Source organism: Lagopus muta, chromosome 19 (genome assembly GCF_023343835.1).
Source record: "Lagopus muta isolate bLagMut1 chromosome 19, bLagMut1 primary, whole genome shotgun sequence".
In the NCBI taxonomy this organism is placed as follows: Eukaryota; Metazoa; Chordata; class Aves; order Galliformes; family Phasianidae; genus Lagopus; species Lagopus muta.
Window position 1 is genome coordinate 6,483,125 of NC_064451.1, and position 13,580 is coordinate 6,496,704.

The 13,580-nt window shown below is 41.6% G+C and overlaps 1 protein-coding gene across 8 annotated transcripts in view; it reads right to left on the minus strand.

Moving 5' to 3' along the window:
- Nucleotides 1-1,672: 1,672 nt before the first annotated feature.
- SETX (senataxin) overlaps nucleotides 1,673-13,580 on the minus strand; it is a 30,875-nt gene continuing 18,967 nt past the window's right edge. For 7 of the 8 annotated variants that reach the window (XM_048965617.1, XM_048965620.1, XM_048965621.1 and 4 more), the window contains 9 exons: nucleotides 12,932-13,003; nucleotides 12,087-12,230; nucleotides 11,481-11,588; nucleotides 10,494-10,681; nucleotides 10,044-10,136; nucleotides 9,234-9,398; nucleotides 8,644-8,742; nucleotides 6,237-6,324; nucleotides 4,233-5,447 (listed from right to left, as the gene is read on the minus strand). In XM_048965617.1, coding sequence (XP_048821574.1) covers nucleotides 4,650-5,447; nucleotides 6,237-6,324; nucleotides 8,644-8,742; nucleotides 9,234-9,398; nucleotides 10,044-10,136; nucleotides 10,494-10,681; nucleotides 11,481-11,588; nucleotides 12,087-12,230; nucleotides 12,932-13,003 — 1,755 coding nt within the window. In that variant the 3' untranslated portion in view covers nucleotides 4,233-4,649. Of the gene's footprint in view, nucleotides 3,986-4,232; nucleotides 5,448-6,236; nucleotides 6,325-8,643; nucleotides 8,743-9,233; nucleotides 9,399-10,043; nucleotides 10,137-10,493; nucleotides 10,682-11,480; nucleotides 11,589-12,086; nucleotides 12,231-12,931; nucleotides 13,004-13,580 lie in introns of those variants that run through there. The other variant, XR_007380594.1, reaches the window with a different exon arrangement.

Consider the following 13,580-nt stretch of genomic DNA (forward strand, 5'->3'; position numbering starts at 1 on the left):
GAAAAGCAGTCCATTAGTGGCAGAAAGTGCCAACAATCTCACCAATCGTTTTTATTCCATAATCAGCTTCCATGAAGCATCCCAAATAAATTTAAGGAGGGAGCTGAGCGGTGTTGTCAGAAATAAGAGCAGATCTGGGTTCTGAAGAGATTTCCATCGCCATCTTCTCAGCACTCCTGGCAGAAATGTGGGGCGTTCGGCCACTGTCGTGCAGAAATCACACACTGATTTCAGATGCAGAGAAGAGCTTCAGCCTGTCCTAAGGGCTCCTTTTATCATTTTGATCCTCTAGGTGTCATAACAAGTTTCACTGCAGGGTGAGATGTGTGAGCAAAGCCTAAAGATAACCTGTTTTTGCCACACTGCTGTTTTCTCCTGGCCAACAACACAGCCAAGGTCCAAGAGCTCCACCCCACTCCATGCAATTTCAGGGATTAAAGTAAAGAGATGGGAAGCACTTTGTAGCCAAGAAAGGAGGTCTTGCTTGGTGAAGCAGTGAAATCAAAACAAAACAGAGTAGCCTGTCAGGCTGTACAACCAAGTTTTCTGCCCTTTCTTTGTATTGAATGTACTCAGCCTACCTTCGTTTTCATTTCTACCATCGTTTGCGTGGGAGCTGGTGGCAAATTAGTCGAGGCCTCAGCAATCATGCACATGTGGCCAGGAGGTCTCACGTATCAGCATCGTTCAACATACAGCTCTGCTTAGCTTACATTTATTTGTATTAAAGAATAACGCATTTGGCTCCTTCCCAAGCATCTTAAAGACAAGAAAGGAGACCTAATATACAACTTGGGAACGGACTCGTTGTGGCAAGAGACTGTATTATATTGTTAACATTATAAATTCCATTTACAATACAGCAGCCATTTCATCCATCATTTATTCATGCAGACTGGAGAGGATGCCTTGCATTTTTAGGACCACAGTTCTGCTTACTCTTGGTGTTGTCACAGTCCATAGGCTGTGAATAAAGAACCCACCTCTAGCTGTTGGCCACTTCTCTCCATTCTATAGGCAAAAAGTAAACTGCAACACCTCACCACCCTTCAGTAACTGCAAAAATAAAGTCTCTTAAATCATTGGGTTTCCATGTTATTTTTTGGATCTCACCTGAGGCTAACTATGTTTCAACTCATTCAGTGTTTGGAAGCTGCCAGTTTTTCTGGGCACAGCTGTCTCCCAACTCATGTGCCTTCATTTACTGGATGCTAATTAAGCACAGCTCATCTGTGAGCCAGTTCTGTAACCCTCACACCTCACCAGCACTGAAACGTGAACATAGACAAGAGACTGGGAAGAGATGCTGATGTTTTTGGGTCTTGCTTTGGCCTCCCCCTCAGCAGCACCGCACTGCTCCCATGATTACTGCCCACATCACAGATATCACCTGCTCTCAGCATTACTCAGCCATATTTGCCTCTGCTGCCACACCAAGCAGCATAAAGCCCCCCAGTGTTTTATCCGAAGTGTGGTAATGCTCCAGCAAACTGCCTGCCTTCCTCTGATGGGTTGGCAGGCAGCTGTAGGTACAGCTAGCAAAGGCATCCTTCCATGAACACCCAACTGCACTCTGCACGTGCAGTGATACACAGGTAAGGAGAATTGAATTGATATCCTAGGTTGGATATCATCAGTATAGATACAGCCATGGTTTGGAGTAATGGCATGGAGTTACACTTCACCTCTGCTGGAGAGGCTGCTTTACGTACAACCAAAGGATTAGCGAGACAGAAACCTTTGAAAACAGCCCTGTGCTCACACAAGGGATTTTCCCTTCTCTATGGAGTCAAGGACCAACAGCATCACACCAGGAACTTCTTTGTGCTGAGAATTCAGCTGCCAAGCACACAATTTCATTCCAGATGTACCCTTAATGGCACAGACTGACAACGGGAGGAAAAGCTTCTGCTGAAAGATCAACAGTTTGGGGGGCTGCACTTGATGATCTCTTGAGGTTTCTTCCAACCTCTGCAATTCTGTGATGCTGTGAATTTATATCAGACAAAAATAAACCTAGTTTTAAATAAGAAAAATGCCTCAGCCACTGACCACACCTCAAAGACGATTTATGGAAGAACACAAATTATAAAATTACATGGCTTATATGTGTACATAATACAAGAGAAAAGGCAACGTTAAAACAAAATTCCTTCCAGCACGGAGTAAGTACAGTCTGAGAAGAAAACATGCTCTGAAATGCAGAATGCTTGAGCAGAAAGAAAACAAGCAGAGAAGCCTGAAGAGAAAATTCCCTTGACAAACTTCTACTTAATGGCCAGAAAAGCATCCTCTCATTCACACTGCTGCCAGCTTTGTTTTATTTACAGAAAGACAGACTTCACAGCTTCCACAGCTATAGGGTCTTTCAGCAGCTTGCAGAACAGTAGCCTTTTTAATGTGTGAAAAAGCAGAAGACAGGTCAACACAGCCCTGGCAAGTAGAGCCAAAGGGTTTAAAAGACAAAGGTATTTTAAGTGTTCCTGTTGACTTAGAGGGAGAATCCATCCCTGTGCACCATCTGTAACATGGGAGTGACAGAACTGCCCAGTTCACAGCAGTAAAACAAGCAGCCTTCGTTCTCACCCTACGTGCAACAAGAGTGACAGCAGTGGTAGAAGCGCACAGTGCTGAGAAGAAAAGGTCGGGGTTCACTGCAACAGTTAAGATTGCAACACGGAGAACGACTGAAGGTGAACACCATGCATACTCTGCTTTCACTTCACAGGCATCCCAAAGGACAGAATTCTCCTGTTATCTTAAATATAGCACAATGAACAGGACAGGCACAGTGACTAACAGTCTCCCAACACACCTACAATGCAGTTGTTGCTACTAAAGCACATTTTTCTGAGCTTGGATACATCAAGCGTGCAAACTATCCCAGCATCAATCACCACTGAACTGCTACACCCTTTTGTTCAGTAAGCCACTTGTGTGTCACTGGACTGGATCACACACACCACTCTGGCAGTGGGATAAAAGAACAAAGGTAGCACTAATCACTGCAATCAATGTGTCAGGGCAGAAACAGAAACAAGATGATGGTTAAACTCTGGCCAGAGAAACCCAGCAGTTCATTTGCTCAGGAAAAGCCATGGACATTTTGGAACCAAAAGCATCCCCACTTACTGGTTATAAGTGCATGGTTTTCAGAACTTCACCCTACCAGGACCTGCCCCCAACCATGTGACAATGCTTCCATTTCAGGTGCAAGATTCACTTACCAGAGCTCACTCACAAAGATAACATCGGTTTCTTTGTAGGTCTCAGATCTCATCAGGCCCCAGCAGTCACAGCACAAACAGCCCTTCTCAAGTCAGAGTCAGAAAGGGATGGCACGATACCAACCTGGTTCATAAAGCACTGAATTTGAACACAAGAGCCTGGAGATAGCAACCTGGCTTGCAAGCAAAACCCCTACCTCAAGTTACTGCAGCAAGGTGCCAAGCTCTTGGGCAGAAGCATGCAAGGCTACCTCCATGCAAATCCGCATGCATAGCAAACATTACTGTTCACTTGCTTAAGACAGACGCAGTGTATTCCAGAAGAATTAATACTTCATTCTTAAGAGAAATAATTCCACTTTTATTGTGAAATGTTAATGATGACAGGATGCTTTCTTAAAAATAGGTATTTCTTCCCCCCTGCAACCTCATTTTACTGGTTACTTCTTCATCGACACAGTGAAAAGAATCCAGTAATAACACTTAGAATGAACGCTTCTCCTTTTTTATCTCTGGATCTCCAAGAGCAACATACAAAGAAACTTAAGTGTCATTATCAGTAAGTGTTAACTAGATCTTTGACTCAGATTCCACAGTCCTGTTGATTATTCATCACAAGGACTCACTGGGTTCAAACAGACCTCCCAGGCTTTAACCTGCAGTTTGTACTGCCACTGCAAGAGGAAAAGGATCCCAGCTGACGAAGCAGCAAGAGCAAAACTCAAGGCACATCTATATAAACGAAAGCTCTTCTGTTCCTATAAAAACAGACAATAAAATACACAAAATAAGTAGAATTCTCTTCATTCAACCAACGTACATCTGCCTTCAGCCTTCCCTGAGGCACTAGTGGAACACGAGGAAGACTCATCGTTACCACGTTACCAACACTCATGCTTTTCTATTAAATAAATTAGACTTACTGGTACAAAAGGAAAACAGTCTGGCTGTTTTTTTGTTTGTTTGTTTTTTCCTCTTTTTTGTTTTGGTAAAGTTAGGTCTGGGTTGTTTTTTTTTTTGTTTATTTTATATTTTGCTCTTGTTCTTCATTAAAAAAAAATCACGTCGCTAAGAAATCTGCATTTGCACAAGGAAATGAGAAGTTATGTTTGCCCAATTAAATCTTAAAATAATTTTGCATACTGTACAAATATACAACATTTACAACCTTAACTTCCTAGATGACAAAATTCACTGCCATTCCAAGTAATGCAACTCTCCAACTTCTCTCTTCAAAAGCTCTCAACTGCCAGATGCACAGTCCCTTTTGTAAGTCGAGACATTTCAAATGATGGATCTTCTGACAGTAGCAGTATTACTGTAAGAGAGCTCCAGGTGCACTAAATATTTTAAAATATTTCTTTGTTAGATAGAAACCTGGGAATAGAGTCTCAGTAACGAGCCAACACTGAAGTACTGAAGTCAGTGAGAGGTCCTTCTTCGCTTGGCACTGCTGGAGTCTGTGCTCACTGATGATGACTCTGATGTTCTCCTCATTGAAGTACGTGGGTCTTTGTTCCACTTACTGCTACTACCTTGACCTCGTTCACTGCTGGCTGTTGAATGGTGTTCTGGCAACGGAGCTCTCCTGTCGCCCTCTAGTTTAGCTGCATAAGGCAATGTGGAAGGCACCTCACACTGGCCCTTTGCTTGTTGGTGCTTCCTAGAAGGCTCCGTTCTGGAAATCAGGTCCCTGGCAGCTGAGGACACATCCAGACGCTGCTGCAGCGTTGATTCTCGACTGCTCTGGGCTGACTGACTGCTGTGTTTTGGGTCCTGCTCCTTCCCTTTAGCTCCAGTTCTGCTGGCTATACTTGCCAGCCTTGGGTCGCGCGGTTTCTCTTTATCAGCAGGGAGTGCTGCTGCCCCCACTGGTGCAGAGATGCTGGATCTCCGGGAGTCTGCAACCTGAGTTCCCTGTGGCTGCTGGGACATTCTGCTTCCATGTGGCACTGCATGGCCAGGACCAGCAGCAAGTTCCCGTGGTCTGCTGGCCTCCCTTGGATTTGCAGGCTCACCCACCTTCCTACCAGAAGTTGCCTGTGCCAGAGGAGCTTTCGTTGTCCCTGCTTTGGTGGGAAGCTGGCACAGGGGATTCTGTGGCATTTGTTTGAGCTTCAGAATCTTAAGGGCATCTTTCTTGTAGCTTTTGTCTGATGTCTTGATAATTGCACCTCTTCTCTGAGCGTCCTGAATCAACTTGTTCCAGTCTTTATTCTCCTTAATGGTAAAGAAGAAAAAAAAAACCCCACACCAAAAGAAAACATTTATCAGAAGGAAAACAACACATGGCCAGAGGTTTTGGAGGATACAAAACCCCTTTAATCAAGGTACCTGACAACTGTAACGGAAACCACATAATGTTCCTTCTGGAATAGAAGGATCTAAACTTTCACTGGCGAAACAGCAGTAGGCACTCTGGCTGCTGTAACACAGGGAAGGTTACTTTCAGCAATCCGAACTACTCTTTAAGTAATAATTTCTGTATCTACGAAGGCCTGGAGTTATAACCAGTGTAAAATGTGGGTCTATTGCCCCCTAGTGATGTAGCTAACCCCCCTTCCAATGGAAAAAGAATAAAAACCAAAAACAATAAGACCAAGTCTATTCAAGAGTATTTCTGCACATTTCATAGGATCTTTATGACCCCCTCCCCCTAAATATGCATATCTGTTTCAGAAACATTTGTTTCAAAAAATACCATCAAATAGTATCCTCAGACACCACATGGCCATACAGAGTAGTGTAAAACAATCTGAACATCAGGGGAATGTTTGGGGGTGTTTTGCAGTTTTTAATCTTTCCTTGCTCTAGAATCCTGTGACAACTGCAGTGAGTGGAAGAACAGTAAGGATCAAGAAGGAAAGTATCTCTGCCATCGTTGTATCTTGCCTATCTTTGAAGCCTCTGTTCTTCAATTGTAGAGCCCTGTGTTATAATTTAGGTACTGAAAATACTGACTCAACCTAAAAGGGTAGATTACTATCATTTGATTAACACTGTACCTACCATGAGTGTTTTCAGTCTTCCAAGGATGAAGAGGCTGAATCTGGCTCGGGTAATTGTAACATTCAAACGCTGAAGACTTGCCAGAAACCTAGGAGACATGAGAGAATGAAGCTCCTGAAGACTTCTTGGAAGAGACTTAAAAGTGGTAAGGAAATATTCAGTTACTGTGAAACGAAGACAACAGAAACAGCCCCTGACCCACTCCCAGATGCCATTGCACAGCCCTGCTCTACATGAAGGGCTTCAGATGAATTGCTTTTCCTTCTTTCTCCACTGATGCCTTGCAGGGAATTCCAGTCCTTTCCACCTCTTACCATCGATGTTTCCTTTCTTAGTGCAAATCCCCTCTTAATGCCAACTACTGCTTCCTTAAATGTTCCTCAAAGAACAGAAGTCATCAACCTCACTTCACCTATCAAGACTTTAAGCTTCTTTTTGACTTGAACTGAAATAGATTAATAATATTTGGCATGATTAACGGAAAAAATTTCTACTGAAATGCTGAACATTTCAACATTTTATTTTAAAGGTGAAAGTGCACTGGCAGAATATGAAGGAAAACCTGCTATATCATGCTTCGAGATCAGAAAAGCACAATCCTTGCAAAAGAAAATATTCATGTTGCAAGCATGAGATCACCTAGCCTGCGTCCGTGGGTTCACAAACCAAGGTGCTGAAACCTACAAATAAATGTTAAGTGTATTCTTGAATGCTGATTTCTGTTAGGGCTTCTTCCCTAGCAAGTCTTCAGAGTGGAAGAAAACAAAAACACCTCTCAGTTATGAAACTTATACTCCTCCTCTAACAAAGAAGTTCCCAAAATGCACAGCTTATTCTGTATTAACAAAGTTTGCAATTCAAAGACAAGCCTCTGCACAACTTAATTTGAACAGACCCAACATCAGTGCCCAGTAGCGCGGTGATGAACAGCAGGCCTACAATACCTGCAGTAAAGACTGCAAAAGTCACAGAACCACAGCAGAGGATTTGGCCACTGAGTGAAAAAGGACAGAGGCAGGGGAGCAGATCCAACAGCACAGATGATACAGATCTACAGGTCTTAAAGAAGCAAAAAAAAGTGGTCTTGAAAGAACGTCTCAGTCTTAACAGCATTTAAAAGTGGAAGATGACAAGCACTTTGGTCTGAGGAAAGGAAAAAAATCCTTTCACTGTTGTGTCTTGTGAGATTTTTTTCCTCCTTTTGCGAGGTACTTTCAGGGCAAATTTAATGCTGGACGAGCAACCTTGGAGACCAAAATACTTTGCTCAGCTAAGAGATCAGCAGTAATGGTGATGGCAAACTTTCCCAGCACATCTTGCCAATGACACTTGACTTTGTAACAGAGATGTCCAACTCATCAGTACACACAGCTTTTAAAGCACACCACTGCCAAAGTTGTATTCTGTAAATCTCCAGCACAGTGTTGCAAAGTTTTGTTCTGAAAGAACAGATAGAGGTTATGTCCCAGGCCAGCCAGAAGTACTGGCAGGTTCCAGCTGCCTTCAGTCTCCAATCTCAATCAACTAGATTAAGACACCTTCAGAAAGCATCACTGTTTAACACAGTTTGGGTCTTTTATCCTTCCCAAAGCAGCACAGGTCAACACAATTAGAAGCCCTTAAGCTAACAACTAGGAAATTAGTACCGGAAAAGCATAAACAGCTTAGTGAAACCTGGTGTGTGGAAACAAAGCATTTCTGTTTATGTGAACAGCTTTCCCATAGATTAATTTAAAAGCTAATGAACTAGAAGGCAGCACACTACTGCCATTTCTAAATTGAAGCAATCAGTAAGCTACGGAGAATATTATTAAAGTAAATTAAAGTAAATTAACAACTGTGTAACTGTTGTCTGGAGGGACAAACAGTGCACCTGGCATTCAGTTCCTTCTGCTTCAGACTGGAAAAAACCTACATAAACTATCAAATCTGCAAGCTTAATTCAAGACTTTCTGCATATCAATGTAGGCATGCTGCTCTACAAATCAAAGATACAGCTGCTCTGCACAACGTGCCCAAACTACATACAGGTTGGCAGAGCTTTTACAGACAGAATGCTGTATTAATAACAACGATAGTGACAAAAAATGTTAAATCACAATACAGAGTGAAAGCTAAAAGCAAAGTCCTGCCGTGTGCTAAGGAGCCTGCCAAAACTAAGCAACAACAGGCTAAAGCAGACACGTGCATTCATCAGCATATAAAACAGAACATACTTAGTGTTTTCCACACCCCATTTGGGGGGGATGTCAAACCACCAACATCAATTCATGCAGATGGCTTTTCATCTGCTAGCTGTGGTGACATGTTCTCTAATAAGGTCTCTACTAATAATGTTTAAAATGTAATGACAATATCTGGAGTGTTACTGGAAAGGAGGCTTGCAAATCACTGGAGATGGACGTACCCAATGGAGCCTTTGGAGCTGTGTGCCCGGACACACGTCACTATGATGCAATCCTTCTCTCGTCCCTGAAATGCATCCACTGTATCCACTTCTCCTGGGCTGTCAAAGAAAATATTAATCAAGCCATTAAGTTCTTAGTCGGATTTTTAAGCAACACACTGATGCAAGCAGCCTAGGCTATCCAGAATGATCAGCTGTCAGAACTATTCAAGCTTAGTTTCTGCTTCTGAACTTGAAAAGATTCAGTGTATGAATATAAAGCAAAATTTCCTTTTTTGAGGCCAAGATCACTGCTAAAAAGCTGTTCAGTTCCACATCACTTGGAATTTTAGATTTTCTTTCAAGTCAGCTACACTCAGAACAGCAATATAATCAAAGCACACAGACAAGCAATAACTAAGAAATGGTACAAAGAGACCACATTTATTTTAAGAGAAAGGGTCGGTAACATCCTTTTTTAAAAGCATTACCAAGGGCACATCTTGGCAGTACACACAGAAATCTTAAAGTTTTTGCTGTGATTTTAAGAGGATAATCAAGGGACTAATACACAAGAGCACTTCCCATTTGAAACATCATGGTTTATTTACCTGTTATTCTTGAACACTCTGTCGAGTTCCTCTTGAATTTTCTTTTTCTGTGCACTGTAAGGTGTAATTATCCCAATGCGACGAAGACCCAGATCCTTCCTCTTTTCTTTAATTGTTTTAATTATTTCTAACACCAGTTTCACTTCTTGGGGATTACTGAAAGAGCTGAACAAGAAATGAAGGAAATGTTAAAAAAAAAAAAACAACAAGACATTGGACAGCTTCTGAATTCAACAGTTCAGCCAAATTGGAAGTGGAATTGCGATTCAAAGACCCCCTTGGAACTTTCAGAGCTTCCTTCACACAGATGTTCAAAGACCTCTACAAGCAGGCCCTGACAAGGTACTAACAATGAGAAAAGTTAGCCATGAAAGGCTACACTTCACACTCCCTTAAAATTACATAGCTTTGCTTTCCTCAGCACACACAAAAGGGAGGACTCAGCCTGCCATCTTCTGGTCTTACCTCAGCATGCAGCTGTGAAGAAAAAGTAACTGATTAAAAATAAATAAAATACATCGGAAACTCAAACCACCTCCTGAGTTAGCATAAACTGTAAGGATTCACTGGCATCTAGCAGACAGTCACAACAGGATTAAAAACTGTATTCAGGTAAGTAAATAAACCCCCCCACCACCACAAATCAACACCTGCTTCCAGCAGAATTCTTCCCATAAATCAAACCAAGATGAAAACGCAGTTCTGGGTACTTAATGCATACTGGAAACATTACAGGAAAGAACACAACCCGTTGGCTGGTAACTGATTCTCAGCACGTGTACCATTGGGCAGAGTGGATGCAGGACTTACTCTTTGTCACGCTCCTCACGGCCATCTCCTACATCAAAAACAAGATAGGGCTGGAATGGCCACTCCGAAGAACATCTGTTCTCTTCTGTTGCTCTGTAAATAAGTTTCATCACTAGGTAACCACAAGAAACTGATGCATCATTTATTTCCACCATCGTTTTCATAAAAGCGACCTTCAGCTATTTTTCAGAGCTCTTAATTTTCACTGTTACCTGAATAAACTGAAACCTAAAAATGAACTCTATGCACTAAAGAGTACGATCCTTTTCGAGTGAGCTAGTTATGTATAACAGCAAGCACTAAGAGGTTAAATGCAAGTCTCCCACAGACTCCCACAGTGCAGTCTTCCCCCAGAACCTCGAGAATTTTTAGAATTGAAATAAAATCCTGATATGAAAAGGCTCATCTGAAATCCCTGCTGCTCAGAAATCAGAGCAGACAGCTACTCACTTGTCAGTCTTTAGAGTCCTGCCATAAACATAACTGGATGGGAAAAGGCAGATGTCAGGGTGCATTCGGTACTGCACGGTCAGCTGCACCACTGGCAGACGTCGCAGAAGATTATTCTGCACTTGTTCTTCCAGGTGTCTCTGCAGGCGTGCCATTAAGGACTGACCATAGCCATATTCCTGAGCTTTCTGTCAGAAGGAAACAGGAGTGATTTCTGAGGAATCAGGTCGAACTTAACGATAAAAATTTGCTTTTTAGACTTGAAACTATCTGATATTTGGAAGTTCTAACACACTGATGAAATGACAACACTTTGCACTTCATTTTTACACTCGCATTTATCCTTTCTGAAATACTGCAATTTTAAGCACAGTAATAATGAAAAGTGAGGTCTCCCAGCTGGGATCTCTAAATAAGTATGTAAATTAAAAAAAAAAAAAGCGCTTAAAAAAGGCATTCTGTTATTCCTCTTTTCTTTGTCAGATGTTTGAAGACTCCTCTTTTCACTAGAGGCAAAGTAAGAGCTGCTCGTATGTTCATTCTTAGAACACTCTGATAGAGCAAGAAAGTCCTCACACCAACAGCAGTTCATCCTAATCCTGTGTTCCTTAAGGAATGTGACAGTGGATGAAGCTCACAACGGTGTAACTGAGCCTGCAGCACTGCAGTCGATCACAAATGAAGTGCTAGGCTGCATGGAAGTTTGTGCCACCGTAAGCTTTTCTTACTGGTGCAAGAGATTAGCTGCAAGCCACACTCACATCAACATCAGCGTTACTAAGACATCTGAAGGCAGTATGGATACAGGCTCCACGTAACACACTACACAGGCATCACCTGGCAGCATAAAATGCTGTAACCTGACAGACACTGTGATCTGACTTTGAAGCATTTCTTTTTTTTTTTTTTTTTTTTTCTATGTTTTTTCCATGGTTCTTACCCTACACCCACTAGATAGCATAACAAAAATACAGTTTAAACACTTACTATTGATTTTATAGTGGGAGGGAGCTGCCTGGGATCTCCAACAAGGACAAGTTTATTACAGCGATGAATCAGTGGAATCAGTGTTTCAACTTCACAGGACTGCCCTGCCTTTTTGCATACGTGAACGGGACAAAAAAGCACAAGTTGTAAGCAAAGGACTGAGGTACCTAAAGGATTCTGTAATACCAGCTAGAATTAACAAAAAAATGCTTTCTAAGGCTTAAAAAAAAAAAAAATTCTCAGTAAAAACTCAAACTAGATTATTACTTTATCATTAAACATGCAGAGCTTCCCAAGCAGATATAAACATAACACAGTCATGTACAAATCTCTATAGCAGGAAGCACACTTAAGCCATGATTTTTAAATAAAAGCTGTGTGATGCTTTAGTGACACCCAAGTCAGCAAAAAAAAAAAAGCAATTAGTACTTATCCCTTCTTCTTGTTGCTCTGTGTGACAGAACAGACTTTAATCAGATAAAACATGGGGACATGGTAGTCAGCCCAGGTCATTTTACATCAGCAAGCAGCCACAAGTAGCCTAAGCAGAGAACGAGGCAGACTTCAAGCACGGAACAAGATGAAATTCTCAGTGGCTTTACTGACCTCATCCACAATGACACAGCTGAAAGGTCCTTGCCGCCAGAAAGCAGATTCCAGCAGCCCTCCTCCGCTTGTGCTCAGTGTGCAGCAGATTATATCAGACTCCAAGATGATATCTGTCTGTACCTTCTGAGAGTGTCCCCGAACCTTCAAGTACAACAGAACACCATGTATTCTCTTCTCTTTTTGTTTTCATCAACTACCTTCAAGCAATTTTTAACTGCCTGGACAATTTTAACTGCCAAACCAAACACAAGTTATAGATCATCCCAATGAAACTTATCTCCATGATTGCAAATGGAAGTCACAAAAGCTGACTCTAAGCAGTATTCTCACTTTAAATCACAGACCAGTCCTACTGAAGTGGCAAACTTTTGCCTCTACAATTATGCCATCTAACTCTGTGTTTGCTATCAGGTTTGGAAGTGCAGATTGGCACTCCCCCCCTCCACACACAAAATCTCTGGCTGTCACTCTCTTGGAAAGGCTTAAACACACCTCAACTCCAGCAGGACTGCAAGAGGCATGAAAGTGGTGATGAATATAGGTCAAATTAAATGAAGGTTGTGAGCTCTTTTCTGTCTTCTTCACCCAATGTGCTACATTTCCTTTTAAATCCACTCTCAGAGAGAATTCCCAAACAGTTTTTCTCCTCAACACAACAGCCAGAGTACACGTAACTCACATCTGGCAATCCGTAACTTAAAGCAGCTTGTCTTTTACCTTTTCACTTAACTTATAAACACTACCAGCTACATCAAATCCAGATCTTCACCACAATTAAAGGATACCAAGTATCCAAATACATTACCTGAAGTTTATTAAGAGCCCTGAAGATAAATTCCTACCTCTTTCAGCTGAGAAGCAAGTTGCTGTCTCTCCTTTGAAAGTCTGCCAATTTCATCATCTAGCATTTGACTCTACATGAGGAAAAAAAGAATCCACATAAATATCAGGAATAATTAACAGCACATGTTCTACTTCTCTTTCTTCTTTCCCATACTATAATTCATTTATCATTTAGACTGGTCCAGACTGTCTCTAAATATCAAATGTGCCTGAAGAAGTTGATCAGTTCCCTCAGAAAATTGTCAACATACTCACACTCTGCAACACATGATACTGCATTCTCACATTTCTGTGCAAATAGAAAAATGGTTTACCTTTAGAAATCTGTAACTTGAAAATAAATGCCAACTTCTTAGGGCAAGATGATGGAAAACTTCCAAGTGCAAAACACTTCAAATGTCAGATTTTAAAGTCATCTCATTACTTCCAGTTAAACAAAACAAAGCTTTGAGGCACACAATGAAATCAAATAATTGATATGGTTGCACTGAGAGCAAAAGGGTGGCAGAACCAAATGAAAGTTGCTGGGCATTAGAGCAATATGTTCCATAACTGCGCGGCTGAAAACACCAGTATAAACAAACAAAAAAATCCCTGAAGTTCCTCATTCCTTATCCTGGATGTTTTTAAAAGCGTTTTTCACTCTTT